A 15,889-nucleotide genomic window follows, 5' to 3' on the forward strand; every position below is an offset into this window, starting at 1 on the left:
TCATATGTAATCTTCAGCGTACAGTAATTGCAGATATTGCCTTACCAATGGACGCTATAACCACAGATGTCACACGTGTGGAGGTGGCACTGCAATTCCGTTTGGCTACAATAGCAATATATCGATCTTCTGTTGGTGTTGTAACCCAAATTCATTGTAACACTTCGTACAAAGCAGCAAGTTGCGCTGTATCTATGTTTTGAGACTCTCAGCAATTACTATTGAGAATGCTGCAGAATCTACTTTTTTTTTTAAACCGACATCATAAATTACTAGTGGCTTCATTAATACACTGCTTAATACACTGACTGAAATATTTTTAAATAATTGATTTTGTGAGGAGAAAGAAGTGCAGTAGATTTAATAAAAACATCAATAAATGATTTAGATTATTTTGCAGTGATGTATGCAAGAGCAAAAATTCCATGAAGTATTGCTTCAGTGAAAAATTTTTGCTACTTTAATGTAAATTATATTTTTTTGGAAATCCTATTCATTCTGATAGTTCCTTATTACAAATAGAACATACTGTTTTATAGTGCACAAGACTACAAAAGCACATAATTTCCAATTTAACTTGAAAACAAATTCTTTTCTGCCCATTTTTTTCTTACTCTTTGTACATGGCTTTCGCAGATTTAATTTTTTAATAAGACATGGTTTGCATGCATCGGTTAATTAAAATTATCATTGTAATACTATTGACGTCTGTAATTCAGCATGAATTTGTGTGTGAAAACAGCTCTAAAAAGTTACGCAGAGTTAAACAGCAGTTATAATGCTAAATGTTAGATACTGATATATTGCAGATTTAACTGCAAGCACTAACAAACTCGCTTTATAAGCTGTACATTAGTTTGTCTCCATTTGTATAAAATCCTTGTTGCAAGATGAACTGTGTAATGTAATGTAGTATACAAATGTGTTGCAACCCTCCTGGCCGATAATAACCAACCTCATGGCTAACACAGCACACGCAACACAACGATAAACTGTGTCTCTGAGAAACCAGTTAGTGGCTGACTCAAGAAAAATATATATTGGAGGTATCAAGTGAGTAGAAAAAACTGCAAATACCAAAATACTGAAGGGCACCAATTGCTGGCTGGAAAACTAAAGTTACTGATTGTGCCAATATGGGAAGTTCTCCCAACTTACTCCAGGTCACATGGCCTGGCATACAAGCATACACTTTTTTGCCATGCAGTGACAAAGACAAAAATGCACCTTATTGATTTGATCACTTTTTTCTTCATTAGTAGTTGTTTACATTCACTCATTTCATATTTCTGCAAGTCCTAAAGCCTTAAGTATCATATTAGCAAACATATTGTTACGTTATGTTTTTCCTTCACATTCGTACGGGGTTCGTGAGGATTTGGAGTGAATAATGACAATACTACTTGATGAAGTATCGAAACACTTTATTGGTGAGTATTGTCAGGACAGTTCCAAAACACATTTTTACAGTTGTTGATGAATTACTATAAACACGTTGACACGATCAGCGACACAGCCTCCAGGTTAACAGGCTATCACGGCAAAGCACTAGAGTACAACTCCCGACTCTGCTCGTTCGTTTCGTTCTTGGAACTCCACGTACTTTCAAAAGTCCACGCTACAACTTGCGATGCACTCGACAACACACAGAGCACAGCTCCCGACTCTTCGGTTCAGTCGTTCCCGGAGCTCAACACGCTCTCTCGACGATGCACCAACCATAATACACTACGAGCCTCTTTCGGTCCACTAGGCCCGGCTGTCAACTCGATTGCCTCGCTAGACAAGACACCAACTTGATACTAACTTGCACTCTATGCGAGGCACTCACTCGCACTCTAGGCGAGGCACACTACTGACTGACTGCAGACCAGCAGGGTTTATATAGCTTTCAGCTTGTGTTCGAGAACATTCTGGGCTAAACCAGTAAGAATTGGTTCCAAAAGGTTCTCCATCAGTCCACGGCATATTGCCAATTTTGTCGCCAAATGGATGATTTCTCGCCAAATGTCGCAACCCTGCCTTCCCTTGGTATTTTATGGCAACCCTAAAACTGCCTTGCGGGGAAGCCATCTCACCGCGTCTGTACGTTTCGTAACACTGCCCCCTCCCAAGGACTGCACGTCCTTGGCTGTACAACCCTTGGTCAGAAGCTAAATTCGATGCAATCAAAATGCTTTAAAACATACAGATAATATAACTAAAGAAAAAAATAATTTACACTATGTACAAGTTATATATACAAATTAAACATGTAACAATTTTAAATTATACAAATTTAAGTTCATAAAGAATTTCAGATTTCAGTCTCGGTCTTTTCATTAAAATATACCAGTGTCAAATACTTTTCCGCTGCAGTTCTCAGATATATTTATGTTTTGCATATCACAGTCTGAAGATTCAGTTCTTTGAAATTTTCCATCCACAGAAAGATCTCAAACAGTTTGTTCATTACTCTGTAGTTCATTCCCATCATGTATACAATTCACCTCAGTATTTTCAGCCACAAGTACATGCACACTCACCTTCATTTCCTGGGAACCAGTTCCGACTTTTGCACCAAAGTCGCTGATCCTTTACAAGCAGAAGTATCCGGGTTTAGAATCAAGTCCTTGTCTGCACAAGCACTATGAGACGCACACATAGTTTGTGAAGTGAGTGAATTTTCTTGCAATACTAGGGCACACTGCTTAAGCTGCACATCAGCTTCTCCCATCTCTGCATCACATGCACCTTCATATGGTTCAACATCTGCTGCCTGTGACTTCGTAACTTCATTATCAGTTTCAACGAACTTAACAATCGCATTTTCACTTTCTTCCACTTCAAGCTTTTGAGAATCAAAATCTACTTTACCGTCTTTTATTTCTTCATGTTTTTGTTCTTTATCTTTAATCCCGTTGGTTGTTTCATCCATCATTTCTTAATCTTTCTCAGGCAGTTTGTTAGTTACTTTCTTCATTTCTTCATCCTTTGATTATTCAGAAGCCACCTCTCTCATTTTTCCTTAACCAATAGTAAATTTGATTACCCTTCATTATGACAATGTTAGTTCTGCAGTTGGCTGAACTTTATCTTTAATAAATTTTGCTTCTAAAAATATGGTTAGTAGATTGTTTGAAGGAATACTTTTATTTATCAGAGTGGTAGATAATTTTACTGAATGGCACATTTATTAATGCCTGCTGATGCCACATATGTTAAAAAATAGCATTTAAGTTTTAAGAATTGGTAGTGGAGTTATAACTTTAAGTCAAGTTACTAAATTAATTTTGTCACATTACTAAATTATTTTGGTCAGCCAGTGGGTGGTGATGTTGGAAAGGCACAGTTGGAGACGGATGTTGAAAATTCATTAACAAAATTAATGGGAAAATAATGTAAAGTATTTTCAGTTTTAGAATGCAAGTTATGAAGCACTAAAATAGTAATACAAAGTTAAATAGGATAATAAAAATTAGACATGATAATTTAGATATAAAATCAAAAATTTTCAGGAGATTCCATTTCTTGAATTCACTTGCATATCATTTTGTATACAATAGAAAAATTACCATGATACCAGTAGTAGTTATTCGGTTCCCACCTCCTTCATGCATATAAAGAATTTTAGAATTTGAAAATTAAAATTGTTATCTTTAAATGTATTTTAATAGCAATTTAGAATGATTACTTTTATCAAGTATGTGAATGTTAATATCGCTTAATGTAATTTACAATTTTACGATAATTTACAGTCAATGGGAACATGGCAACGATGATGGATCAGGCAGCGAGGCTGCTGGATTTTACGCAGAAGCTTGATATAAATTTACTTGATAATGTTGTGAACTGTATGTACACTGGTGAAGGTGCCCAGGTGAGTTATATTTCACAAATTAAACAATTTTGTGCAAGATCAGTCAATATATGCTATATGTTTGAAAATTGCCTTTTAAATATTGTTTGGTGTATTTTTCAAGGTAGAATTTTTTTTATTGCTGTGCTGACTGCATCTTTTTATTTTGTAGCAAAAAATTGCACAAGAAGTTCTGACAGCTTTGAAAGAGCATCCTGATGCATGGACACGAGTGGATGCCATTTTAGAATTTTCCAAAAACCAGCAAACCAAATATTATGGGTTACAGATTTTGGAAAACGTCATTAAAACAAGATGGAAGGTCCTGCCTCGAAATCAGTGTGAAGGTAAAACTTTTATAATTATGACTGTATATTCATTTAAGCCATCATATATTTCTATAAAAATTGATTTCTTGTTTTCAATAACATTTTAATATCAAAATTTGGCACGCATTGATTTTTATGAATTGAAACAAATTGGTTTTTACTTTTTTCCTGGCAGAATTTCGAATTTGAATCTGTGTAAATTATGCTAAAGAATCCTCCATGCATTACTTGAGAAGTAGCCAATTTCATCTAAAAATTCTTCTCATTTTATGGCTGGGTAGCCCTCATAATATTATTAAACTTAAAACAACATTGAATGAAATTTCTTTAAGATACACTGATTTTTCAGAGGTACTCTTATGTGAATGCAGGCTTGAGATCAGTATTTGTAATTTTTTCATGACTTCTGTTACACTGCTTATTAAACAATTCTTTTCTTTTAGGAAAATTATACTTTTTATAATTTCCAAACTTTTTGTGTACATATTACAGAACTGACTTTTAAATTAAGGTAATTACGATTTCTATGCAGAAAATATTTTTAATGCGTACTACATAAATTTCCATTTTTTTTTTTTTTTTTTTTTTTTTTTTTTAAATCTAAGTATGGAACATGATCAACATCGTTGTGTTCTTGAAGCATACATTATTTGAATATTTTCCATGCAAAAAATCATGCATGTATAATAAGGTTTTTTTTTTTAACGTTGTAGTATGTGACCTAGTTGTTAGTCCTATGATGCAAGGAGATATAGATTTTCATCAATTTTATTGCTGTCAGAACTCTGACAAACATTTGTGTGGTAAATGTTTTATATAAGGTAAAATAAAGCTATGCAAAAATTTAATTTTAAAGATGATATTGATTAATTAAGACACTATTACATGATATTGATTCTTGGAAAATTCAGGAAGCCAGGTAGTTCCTCTTAAAGGAGCAAAGTATTTTCCCTCGTTGAGAAAGAGAAATGTTTTTCTATGTCCAGCTGAATCAATATTTGGGATGGTTTTATTTTGCATTTTAACTAATAAAATGTGTGAAATAAAAATCAAGTTATTTTATTTCCTTTAAGATTATGTTAATGTCACTTATTTGAGTATGGCATTTTAGCAGACTAAACATTGCTTTGCTCAAAGTATATTTTTTATGTAATTATATAATTTATATATAGATGTTTGGAGCAAAAATTTAAGGTTGTTTAGTTCATAATGTAAGGATAATTTATTTCATTTAGTAGAAAGATTTGAAATGAATGCTATTGACAGAAGATGTAAACTGAGGGACTTGCATTTTAATACAAAAATTTAAGGTTGGTTGGTATTAGTGATGAATACTGAAATGCCCCAAGAGGTTTTAGCACTTATATAAAGTATATAGCTTTCATTTTACAGATTATTAGTATAGGAACTTTTGAGATAATTATTATTCCATTTCCTTTTATAAATAAAATTCCTTGTCATTGTCATTTAATAAAACTAAATCTGTACTTAAAATGTATAGTTTTTAAAATTTAAGTTTTTGCATATACAAACAAAGAAGTATGAAAACATTATTAAAATGTGCATTTAAAGAAAATTGAAAAAAAATTCAATCTACCTGTTATTAATCAATTTTATCTTTAAATCTTTATAATCATAATATATATGAAACTAGAAATGCCTTTTATATTACTAGTGATTATTATTGCTAGTGATGATCACTGTAAAACCATCTGCTTAACAGAGACCATCTACTCTTAGTTGTTTAGTTATTATTGTTGGGAGTTGCTAGTTCAGTGTGAACTGGGATATCTCAGGGTTAGCTTAGCGTTCTCTTTAAATGCGCCTTACATTGTGTTGTGTTTATGCAATTACTGATTGTACTCTGCAGTGCTATGAAAACCCATATGAGTATTTCCATGGAAAATTCTAGAACTTTGAAGCGTTCCATTTGATGAAAATAAATTTTATTAACCTATCATCGGACCTGTATGCATTCAATATATTATGAACCCATACATATGCAACAATATTATGATCATTTGATTGTATTGCTGTACCTAATATATCTTAAAAACTGGTTGTAATAACGTAAATTTCTATTTGAAATATAAAATACATATTCACCATGTATTTATTTTTCTATATTTAGAAAGTAATATAGTTATTTTAGAACTTTTTAAAAAGGAATATCGAAGTAAAGTTTTTCATTTTAATTTCTCTAAATAAATAAGATGATTGCTTTTTATTTATTTAATATACATTTGCCAAATTGATAGATTATTTCATTTTATATTTAAAGATTTCTAAGTATTGAATTCAAACATATTTGTAATTTGTAATATTTGTAATATTGAATTCAAACATTTTGTTTCTAAGTATTATTCAAACAAATTACTGCACTTTCTTGATAATAATATTTTGTTTAGATTAATTTCTGGATTTTAATTTTGGAGTTTTGTTTCACAGGTATCAAGAAATATATTGTTGGCTTAATTATAAAAACATCTTCAGATCCAGAAAGTTTGGAGAGAGAAAAAGTTTATTTGAATAAATTAAACATGATACTTGTTCAGGTATATAATAATATGTTTTGTAACATGTACTTTTTTGTCCTTTATATTTTCAAAGCATTTTTTTTTTTCAATCATGAACAGTTTATTTTTTAAATCTACATAAGAAATTAAGATTTATATTCCAATATCCAGTCTTTGTTTGATTTTTTTTCCCCTAGATCTTAAAACGAGAGTGGCCTAAGAACTGGCCTACTTTCATCAGTGATATTGTTGGTGCCAGCAAAACCAACGAGAGCTTGTGTCAAAATAATATGAATATTTTGAAGCTGTTAAGGTAAACTTATCTAATTGTAGTTCATTATAATGAAACTTAATACAAATAGTTGAAATTTGTTTTAAATAAATTTCCGTGAAGTTCTGTGCACAAAATTTTGAATTTTTTAATTCAATATTTTAGTGTTTTTATTACAGTTTTCATGTGGAGTGATGGATGTTTCACAATAAAAGAGTTTCGAAAACTAGTTAAATTGTTACTTGGCAACAATTTGGCAGTAGTTTACTGTGGCAACTTATTTTTTATTTTGATATATTGCATAAAGCTTAATATCATCTTTTGTTTTTAGTGAGGAGGTTTTTGATTTTTCGAGTGGGCAGATGACACAGGCAAAAGCCAAGCATTTGAAAGATACAATGTGTATTGAATTTTCACAAATCTTCCAACTTTGTAATTTTGTTATGGTAAGTTAAATAGCTTAAAATGTTATGTGTGTGTGTATGTACATGTATATAAATGTGTTTGCAAATAGTATTACAATTAACAAAATTTGACTTACATTAAGTTAAGAATTGTATTGGGTTTAAACATGAATTGAAATCTCTAACTGTAGATTGTGGTGCATACATAGATTTGTTTCTTACCTATATTTGCTTTTCAGTTTTTTTTTAAACTTAATAGTTATCTATGTTTGTTTATTATAAATATCTAAATACATTTGCTTAAACAGAAGAAAAGTAAATTCAAAGTAATTATAATAAATTATTGTATTCAATTTCATTGTAATGATAATAAGGAAAATTATACAATAAATTATTATAATATAGTAATAATAACAGCAATTATTTTACAATCAGTTATTTATTTTACTTAATCACAAAATTAAGTTTTGAAAACACTCATTTTTACGTATATGTAAATAAATAAATGCACAAGTTAAAACATAATGCAATTAAACAGTTAATTACAAGTGATGGATCAGTATATTATCTTAGATTAAAAGTAATTTTCTCTCTTCTTAAATCTGTGCATGCAGTGAAAATAAACTGGAGGAAAAAAGGGGGAAAATTCCCTACTAAACACGATTTAAAATAATATATTATTAAGTTTTGGAGCTGGCTATTGTTACAAAGCTGTGAACATGAAATATCCTAATCTAATATAAAATGCATTGCAGTAGCTGGTAAGAAACATGAAATGTCAACCAGCATAATATAAAGATGATCCATATATCCAGTAAATATTTTCTTTCCTAAGAATGTTATTTTTTAAGGCAAATTACCAACACTTGAAAAAATGCCTTAATGTAGGTACTATCATTTTTTGCAGGTTTAAGTATGAAATGTATTCTTGTTCTAAATATTTAAACATTTGTCATAAATCTTTTACAGGAAAACTCCCAGAATGCTTTATTAGTTCATGCAACATTAGAAACCTTGCTTCGATTTCTTAATTGGATACCACTTGGATACATATTTGAAACCAAACTGATAAGTACTTTGGTTTATAAGGTAAGTTTTTTCATCCATATTGTCATTTATTTGCTTTTATATTATATATACAAAATAATGTATTTAAAATTCAACCCATATTCAATTTGGACCAAAACTAAAAACATAGTAGTAAACTGCAAGAAAGGGTTAAAACATGCCAAAAACAAAAATGAAAAGAGAAATTTGCATCTTTTGCTGTATCGTCATCAGGGGGTTAGTGCAACTAAAAAACTAAATAAATCAGCCTGTTGCTAAACTAACAGACACAAATTAATAAATAGTCTCAAAAAATCAAATCTGTGTCTTTTTCAGTCCAACCTCTGCAGGCTGAAATTAAGCAGTGTAAAAATTTGTAAAATTATAGCGTAAAAAACAAAGTTAAAAAAAAGCTTAAAAATATTATTTTTGATTATATATAATATTATTTCATACATGTATGTAATGTTCTTAATTTTTCATCCTTTTAATTGTATTGCGTTGGCAAGAAAGCAATTTCTGCTTGTTCCGATACATAGTGTTATGTTCATTTTGTTATTCTTTTGTCAATCTTATAATTTTTTCCTTCTGAGATATGGCAGCTGACACTTTTAAGTTGCTACAAAAACAAATTCCATGTATTTTTGTTTACATCTATTACTTTGTGGTCAATTTTAACATGAGGTGCAAAAATAAACACTTTTAACATACTTTATTTTTTTATTTCCATGAAGGCAAGAACGCAACTGAGGCTTGCAAAAGTTTACAAAGACATAATGTTTTGTAGTGTTTATTTCTAATAGAATGCATGTGTCAGAATTGGTTTAAAAAATTTCATTCTGGAGATTTTTTTTCTTGAAGATGACCAGTGTTCTGGCTAAACTTTTGAAGTTGTTGATGATAAAATTAAAGCCATAATTGAATGAAATTGTTATATAACTGTGAATGAGATTTCAAAAAATTTAATTGTATCATACATATGACAATTGGAAATCACATAGGATGTCTGGAACTTGTTAAGAAGCTCGATTTTATGATTCCGGATGAACTGAAAGAAATTCAGGTACTTACGGAAAATCCCGTTGAGAGGCGGCACCAAACCAAAAAAACCGCATTTACTAAATACAAGAAGTAAAAATACTTTTAATAATTTTTCCCCCTCGAAAATGCGTCATAGAGAGATAAAAGGAGTCATTTACTCAAGAATAATAACTGACACGTGTAATCAAGGTTACACCAAACCCAGAGTGTTTGAAGACTTTTCCATTTTTCGCGAAAAATTATGTAGTTTCTTTAATAGGCAAAAATGGTCAATGGGATTTTCCATAAGTATCAAAATTCGCATAATGAAGCGATATTTGTGATACTTTTTTCAAATGAATTATCACTGGTGATAAAAAAAGGATTATCTAATAACATTAATTGAAAAAGATCATCTTCCAAGCATGATGAATCGGCATAAATCATATCAAAAGCTAAATTGCATCAGAAAAAGATTATGCTGTCAGTTTGTTGGGATTAATTACCGCGGTGCTTTGTATTTTGGGCTGCTTCCAAGCAACCAAACTATCAACTTTAGAAATTGGAAGAAGAAGTCAAAAAGAATAGGCCAAAATTGGCAAATGGAGAGAGGGAAAGTGTTCTACCACTACAATGCAAAGCCTTGTTCATCATTAGCAATACATGAAATTATTGGAGCTTAGTTGGGAAGTAATGTCACATTCCCCATATAGGCCTGGTCTTTCACTGTCGGATAATAATTTATTTCAAAGTTTACAAAACTTCTTAAAGGGTTAAAATTTCAGTAATGACAATGACCGCAAAACCACACTTGGATGAGTTTTTTCCTATAAAGACCAAAAATTCTGTGAGCACGGAATCTGTAAATTGCTAGAAAGGTGGCAAAAGGTCATCAAACAGAACGGAAGGTATTTGACCGATTAAAGTTCATCTTTTGTGTAAAAAAAATTGAGTTTTATTTCACACTAAAAAAAAAAAAAAAGAGAGAGAGAGAGAAATTACTTTCTGGCCAACCGTATATTTAATGAAATATTAATTTGATTTCAAAATATTATTTCAGTTTTTGAATGTTCCTATGTTCCGTAATGTTACATTAAAGTGCTTGACAGAAATAGGTGAGTAATTCTATTCCATATTATTTTTTACTTTTATTTTTACATTCCTACTGTATGCAGTGAAAAAGTTTTGAATTTGTTATATGTGGTAAATTTAAAAAAGAAACTTAAAATTTAGTCATTAAAAGTATTTGATATTTCATTAAATAGCATGAATTGACATAATGGAAATCATTTTGTACTGGCCTTTGTGCAAGTTGTTCATAATTTTCTGAAACTGTTTCACTAGGAAAAAATGAAACATTATATGATGGCCTCCCATATATATATGACTTTGACCTCTGGAAGGTCATTCAACAGGATTCCAGTTGTTATGCTGTTAGTGATGTACGACATGTAACAAGAAGCGATCATCTGGTATTGTTGAGATCCATGTCCACTGTCCGGAACCACATCTTCTGTAGGGATTTTGATCCCTTTGGTAATGATTCTATAGCTTGTTGATGACGCTATATGGCACATTCAGCACTCTCGCAACAGCGGATTGTTTGCCATGAACTTGCAACATCCCAATGACCATCCAACGTATTTCATCCTGCAAATGGTGTCTCCAACTCATACTTTCCACTTTGGTTGTCTTAAATTATATGGAACTATCGCTGCTCGTGAACTGGTGCATCGGTCTGGCATGCCACTTTTTAAACCGTTGTAGCGTAGCTGCGGGATTGCATTTTATGCTAATTTTGACTGCCTATTTGTGATTGGCAGTCAAAATTTGTCTATTGGTGATGCAACCTCATACGTAAATTTCCCTTTTTACATTCGTACCTTTTCTTTTAGTGTTTGTTGATTATTTTCTGAACCAAATGAGTAATCTTGCACTAGAAAAGTCAATTTGGTGTTGCTGTGTAGCTTGAAAAACCTTGTGTTTTTTAAGACTGCATGTTGTTTAATTTCAAAAAGATTATTACCAGTAGAACGTGCATTGTTGACAAAACAGCATGAGTAAACTAAATAAAAGCATAGTTCTTTTGTAAACCATTACGAAACTTCTGGTAGCATCTGTTGCAGTAGTAGACAAAGGAGAAAAAATGTTTTAAGTGCAAACAACATTTGAAATCTTATTCATGATTCTGAACATAAAATCTGTTTCTAATTTGATGAACAATCTGATTCACATTTGGGACATCAGTGTTTACACTGGCTTATGGGTAAAAGGATTTAGTATGTGCCTTTGAATGGGTACTAAGATAAAGCTTTTTCATGTCTTTTTTTTTCCTTGTTGCTAATGGGGTCCACCAATGGCTAAGTAGTGAAGTTATTGAACATTAGTAGTTTGACCTAGATTCATTTCCAGGTGAATGAGCAGACTGCAATTCCATTTTCATTGTTATCCCCATGTGTAATATGGATATGAGCCAGTTTCACGTAGAAAGTCCTCCATAAAGGCATTTTTTTACCCCTTCAGTGCTTTGCCATAATCAAAATAAACCCATAGTTAACAACTCTCCCTGTTTAGGCGGTAGATTTCTGATTTTTGACCGTTCCCCCCACCAACCCGATTTATGATATATTTCTCCCAGTTTTCTCTTATTCTTAAAATTTTTATACAGCTTGGCTTATTTCATTATTTACGACCCTTAAAAAGGGTTTTCAGGGTCTGATAGCTCCTGGTTTTTCTCTAAACTGCATAGAAAACCAAAGTAGTTTCATCAGTGAGAAATTATGGCATACTTCTGCTTTGTGAATAAGAGCATGTGTCCGAAAACATTGTGTTCCTTTTCTCCGATGACCATCGATTGCCACTGCCTGTCATCTGGTACATAGTAGCCAATGAACACAAAGCAAGATCGAGGTTGTTATTTCGATCATTTTATCACTAAGCTGTGCGAGTGCTCTCGAGAAATAGTTTAAGAAATTATGTTTATGTCTGTGAGAAAGGTAAAATACTCATGTACCTGTCAAAAATCATGCACAGTTGATTTTCCTTCTATTATTTCCTCAAGGAAATGTAACAAATTTGCGATGGGTACGGTTTGCCATCGTGATTTTTTGATTTCACATGATGAAAGGGCTGATGTTCGTAAACATGTGCATACATAAAAACATAAGGACAAAAGGTCTATTGAAAAGAAACAAAAAATAAATTTTTTCTGTGGAAACAAAGGGCAAAAAAGTTAATGCAAAATGTACGGTTTGCATTTAGGAATTAATAACTGAACTTTCAGATATTAATTAGCAACTGATTAAAGGTAATTCATTATTAAAAAGATATATTTTTATCATTTAAAAATCTCTTTGCCGTTGAGAAAAATCTCCCGATTTTTTAGTGTCATAGGTTGGCAAGTATATAAATCAAATCCTGTTGCTACTAGCAGTTGTGCAAAGAAGCACTGCATGTGAATGAAGGTTGGTCTTTTTAATCTTTCCCCTAACATTTTAGGGACTTATAAGTTGGCATCTCAATTAAGACTTGCGTCACCTATGGGGAATGTTGGTAGGTCAGGAGAGAACCACAACTGAATTTTATAGTTTTAGGATGTGGGTGAAATATTAGCCTTTTATTAATCTGCTAAATATGGTATTTTATAAATATAAAAAACTACTTCAAGCTTTGTACGGTCCTTAAGAGTCCTTAGATTTCTTGGAATCGATTTTTGGTTCTTAAAAGTCCTTAATTTTGGCCAAAATCAACAGAAGGTCCTTAATTTTAATCATCTGAAATTTGTGTCTGTTTTTACGACTGTCATTTTGAGCGCGAATTAGCACTTTGAGGAATATTTTTGGCGATTCACTGTCGTATATATGGTAATCTTTTGAATGGGTTCATGAGTTATAATTTGTTTCTATTTCTAATATAAATGATGGGATACTCGAGTTTCTAAGCAAGAAGTGAAACATAAGCATTTCGAAATTCGTTTCTTCTAGTAAAGAGCTCTTAAACAACTTTTTGCTTTTGGGGTAAAATTAATTTTATAGAGAAAACTGATGCACATTTTGACGATTTTAAGATTAGTTTCTATAGAAACTTTTTAATTCCAAAATCTGAGTATTTTTCAACGATTTTTTTGAAAACGTCGTAAAATAATGGTAATATATTTAAATTATATTTAAAAAATAACATTAAAATAAAACATTTTTATTTTTCCCTGTCATATTATAAAATTTCATTTTGGCAACTTATACAATATTTTAAATCTGAAAAATAAACAAAGTATAATGCTATAAAGCACAATTTACGAAACAGCTCTTAGCAAAAGCAAAATTAGCTATGTAATTAATTAAAAATGTCTTGTTTTTAATTTTTTCATAGTAAGAGTTTTTTCCATGCAACTGTCTCAGAATATTCAAAATTCTCAGAATGTGCATCAGTTTTCTCTATAAAATTAATTTTATACTTTATCCCTCCTACCTTTTTTCAAAATATATCTGGCTTTTTTACTGTTACAGAAATGGTTGGGATAATTTTTCTTTGGGATTTTAGACATTGCAGCTTGGAAAGTTGAGAAGGATTTGAATGCAAGATTTATATACCCACAATTCTAGAAGATTCCAGAAATATGTGACAAAATGAAATATGTCTCCATGGTGTCAACACGTAATGGATGTATTTTACAGAAAGTTTACAATGAATTTCTTAATTTTGGGAGAACGTCAGGAAGAACAATGAAAACATAATATTTGAATGTATTACTTCTGATACTAGAATCTTAACATATTTATCTTCTCTTTATTTTCTCTACTTTTCACTGGACAGAAGCATGGATAATATCAAAAATGCTTCTGATCTTATCACATGGACAGGCATTATAGAAAGGGATTTTTTGATTATTAAAGAAACTGAAAACTTACAATTAAAAAGATTCATCTAATATTTCTTAATACATCATACACATAGCTGGCACTAGGCATTTTCCCACCTGATGCAATCTCTGTGGATCCTAAGTTCTGCTGCCTACTGCCTTTCTAAATTCTGCTTTCAATGCTTGCTCTAAAATTCTAAAAGTTTTGTCGTTTCTAGATTTTGTTGTTCGGTGTGTCATAAAATTCTAGAAATTCTGCCACATCAGCTCTGTAACCGTCCTTTACTATATATATATTTCATATTGCTTCTGAATGTTCATATTACTAAAATAAAATTAGCCACTTTTTCTGTACATTCTAAATGCATTTAGTGTTTTTTGGAATAACGAAAATCCTTAATTAAATCCAAAAATTCTAAAATGAAAAGGAAACGTGTTGAAGAAAGAAACTGAGTACATAAAGCAAATTATTCTTTAAAGATATGTGCAGCTATTATTATGTAAATTACCTAACTGTTTATGATTTCACCCTTTACTATAATTTCCCTTTTCTATGGGGTTGGAGGGAAAGTTCTGTCATATTTTAAATAGGCAGGTGATTTTTCTTGTAAATAAAAAAAAATCTGGCTAGTAAGTCAATCTAATTTTTTTTTTTTTTTGTTTTTTTAGCTGCTGTATAATATAAAAGGTGCCCTTTTTTACCTTTCATCATTTACTTGTAATATTTAAAGGGAAAAACATGTCGGTAGATAAAGTGCATTTACGACACTGCATTTTATATGAATTCCAAAAAGGAAGCAATGCATCTGTTGCATGTAAAAATTTATGTGCGGTATTTGGAAAAGATATTGTAAATGTTCGTACTTGTCAAAGATGGCTTAGCAAATTTCGTTCCGGGGACCTGAGCCTCAAAGAAAGTGTTCGATCTGGACGACCATCCAAGATCGATAATGATGTTTTGCGATCCATGTTGGAAAATAATCCACATTTAACAAGTCGAGAAGTTGCAAAAGAGTTTGGCATTCATCATACAACTGTTGGAGATCACATTAAATCTCTTGGGTTTGTGTTAAAGCAAAGTGTTTGGGTTCCACATGAATTAACGGAAAAGAATTTGTCTGATCGTGTAAGAATATGTTCATTACATCTGATTAGACACAATGTGGAGCCGTTTTTGGGACAGGCTGGTTACTGGAGATGAAAAGTGGATTCTTTACGAGAATATTAAAAGAAAAAAATCTTACTGCAAATCAGGAACATCATCAGCAACAGTTCCAAAACCAAGTATCCATCAACAAAAAGTACTGCTTTGTTTGTGGTGGGACAGGAAAGGTCCAGTGCATTTTGAGTTGCTGAAACAGGGGAAAAACATCAACTCGGATCTGTACTGCAATCAGCTGGATAAATTGAATGCAGCTATCAAAGAAAAAAGGCCAGCATTAGCGTCCAGAAAAGGAATAGTGTTCCATCACGATAATGCTCGCCCGCATACTGCAGTGGTGACACTACAAAAACTGAATGCGTTAGGATGGGAAATCCTTAGTCACCCCCCGTATTCACCTGACATTGCACCCTCTGATTATTACCTGTTCAGATCTCTGCAAAA

At 31.5% G+C, this 15,889-nt stretch overlaps 1 protein-coding gene across 2 annotated transcripts in view; it reads left to right on the plus strand.

The window, feature by feature from the left end:
• Window positions 1-15,889, plus strand: part of emb (exportin-1 emb) — a 113,236-nt gene that overhangs the window by 10,551 nt on the left and 86,796 nt on the right. For both annotated transcript variants that reach the window (XM_085815108.1, XM_085815107.1), the window contains exons 4-10: window positions 3,738-3,859; window positions 4,011-4,185; window positions 6,616-6,722; window positions 6,881-6,996; window positions 7,286-7,400; window positions 8,328-8,447; window positions 10,486-10,540. In XM_085815108.1, coding sequence (XP_085671234.1) covers window positions 3,738-3,859; window positions 4,011-4,185; window positions 6,616-6,722; window positions 6,881-6,996; window positions 7,286-7,400; window positions 8,328-8,447; window positions 10,486-10,540 — 810 coding nt within the window. The remainder of the gene's footprint in view (window positions 1-3,737; window positions 3,860-4,010; window positions 4,186-6,615; window positions 6,723-6,880; window positions 6,997-7,285; window positions 7,401-8,327; window positions 8,448-10,485; window positions 10,541-15,889) is intronic.

The sequence above is a fragment of the Stegodyphus dumicola genome, chromosome 4 (genome assembly GCF_044657685.1).
Source record: "Stegodyphus dumicola isolate Sdum_Otavi_A_Nest chromosome 4, ASM4465768v1".
Classification (NCBI taxonomy): domain Eukaryota; kingdom Metazoa; phylum Arthropoda; class Arachnida; order Araneae; family Eresidae; genus Stegodyphus; species Stegodyphus dumicola.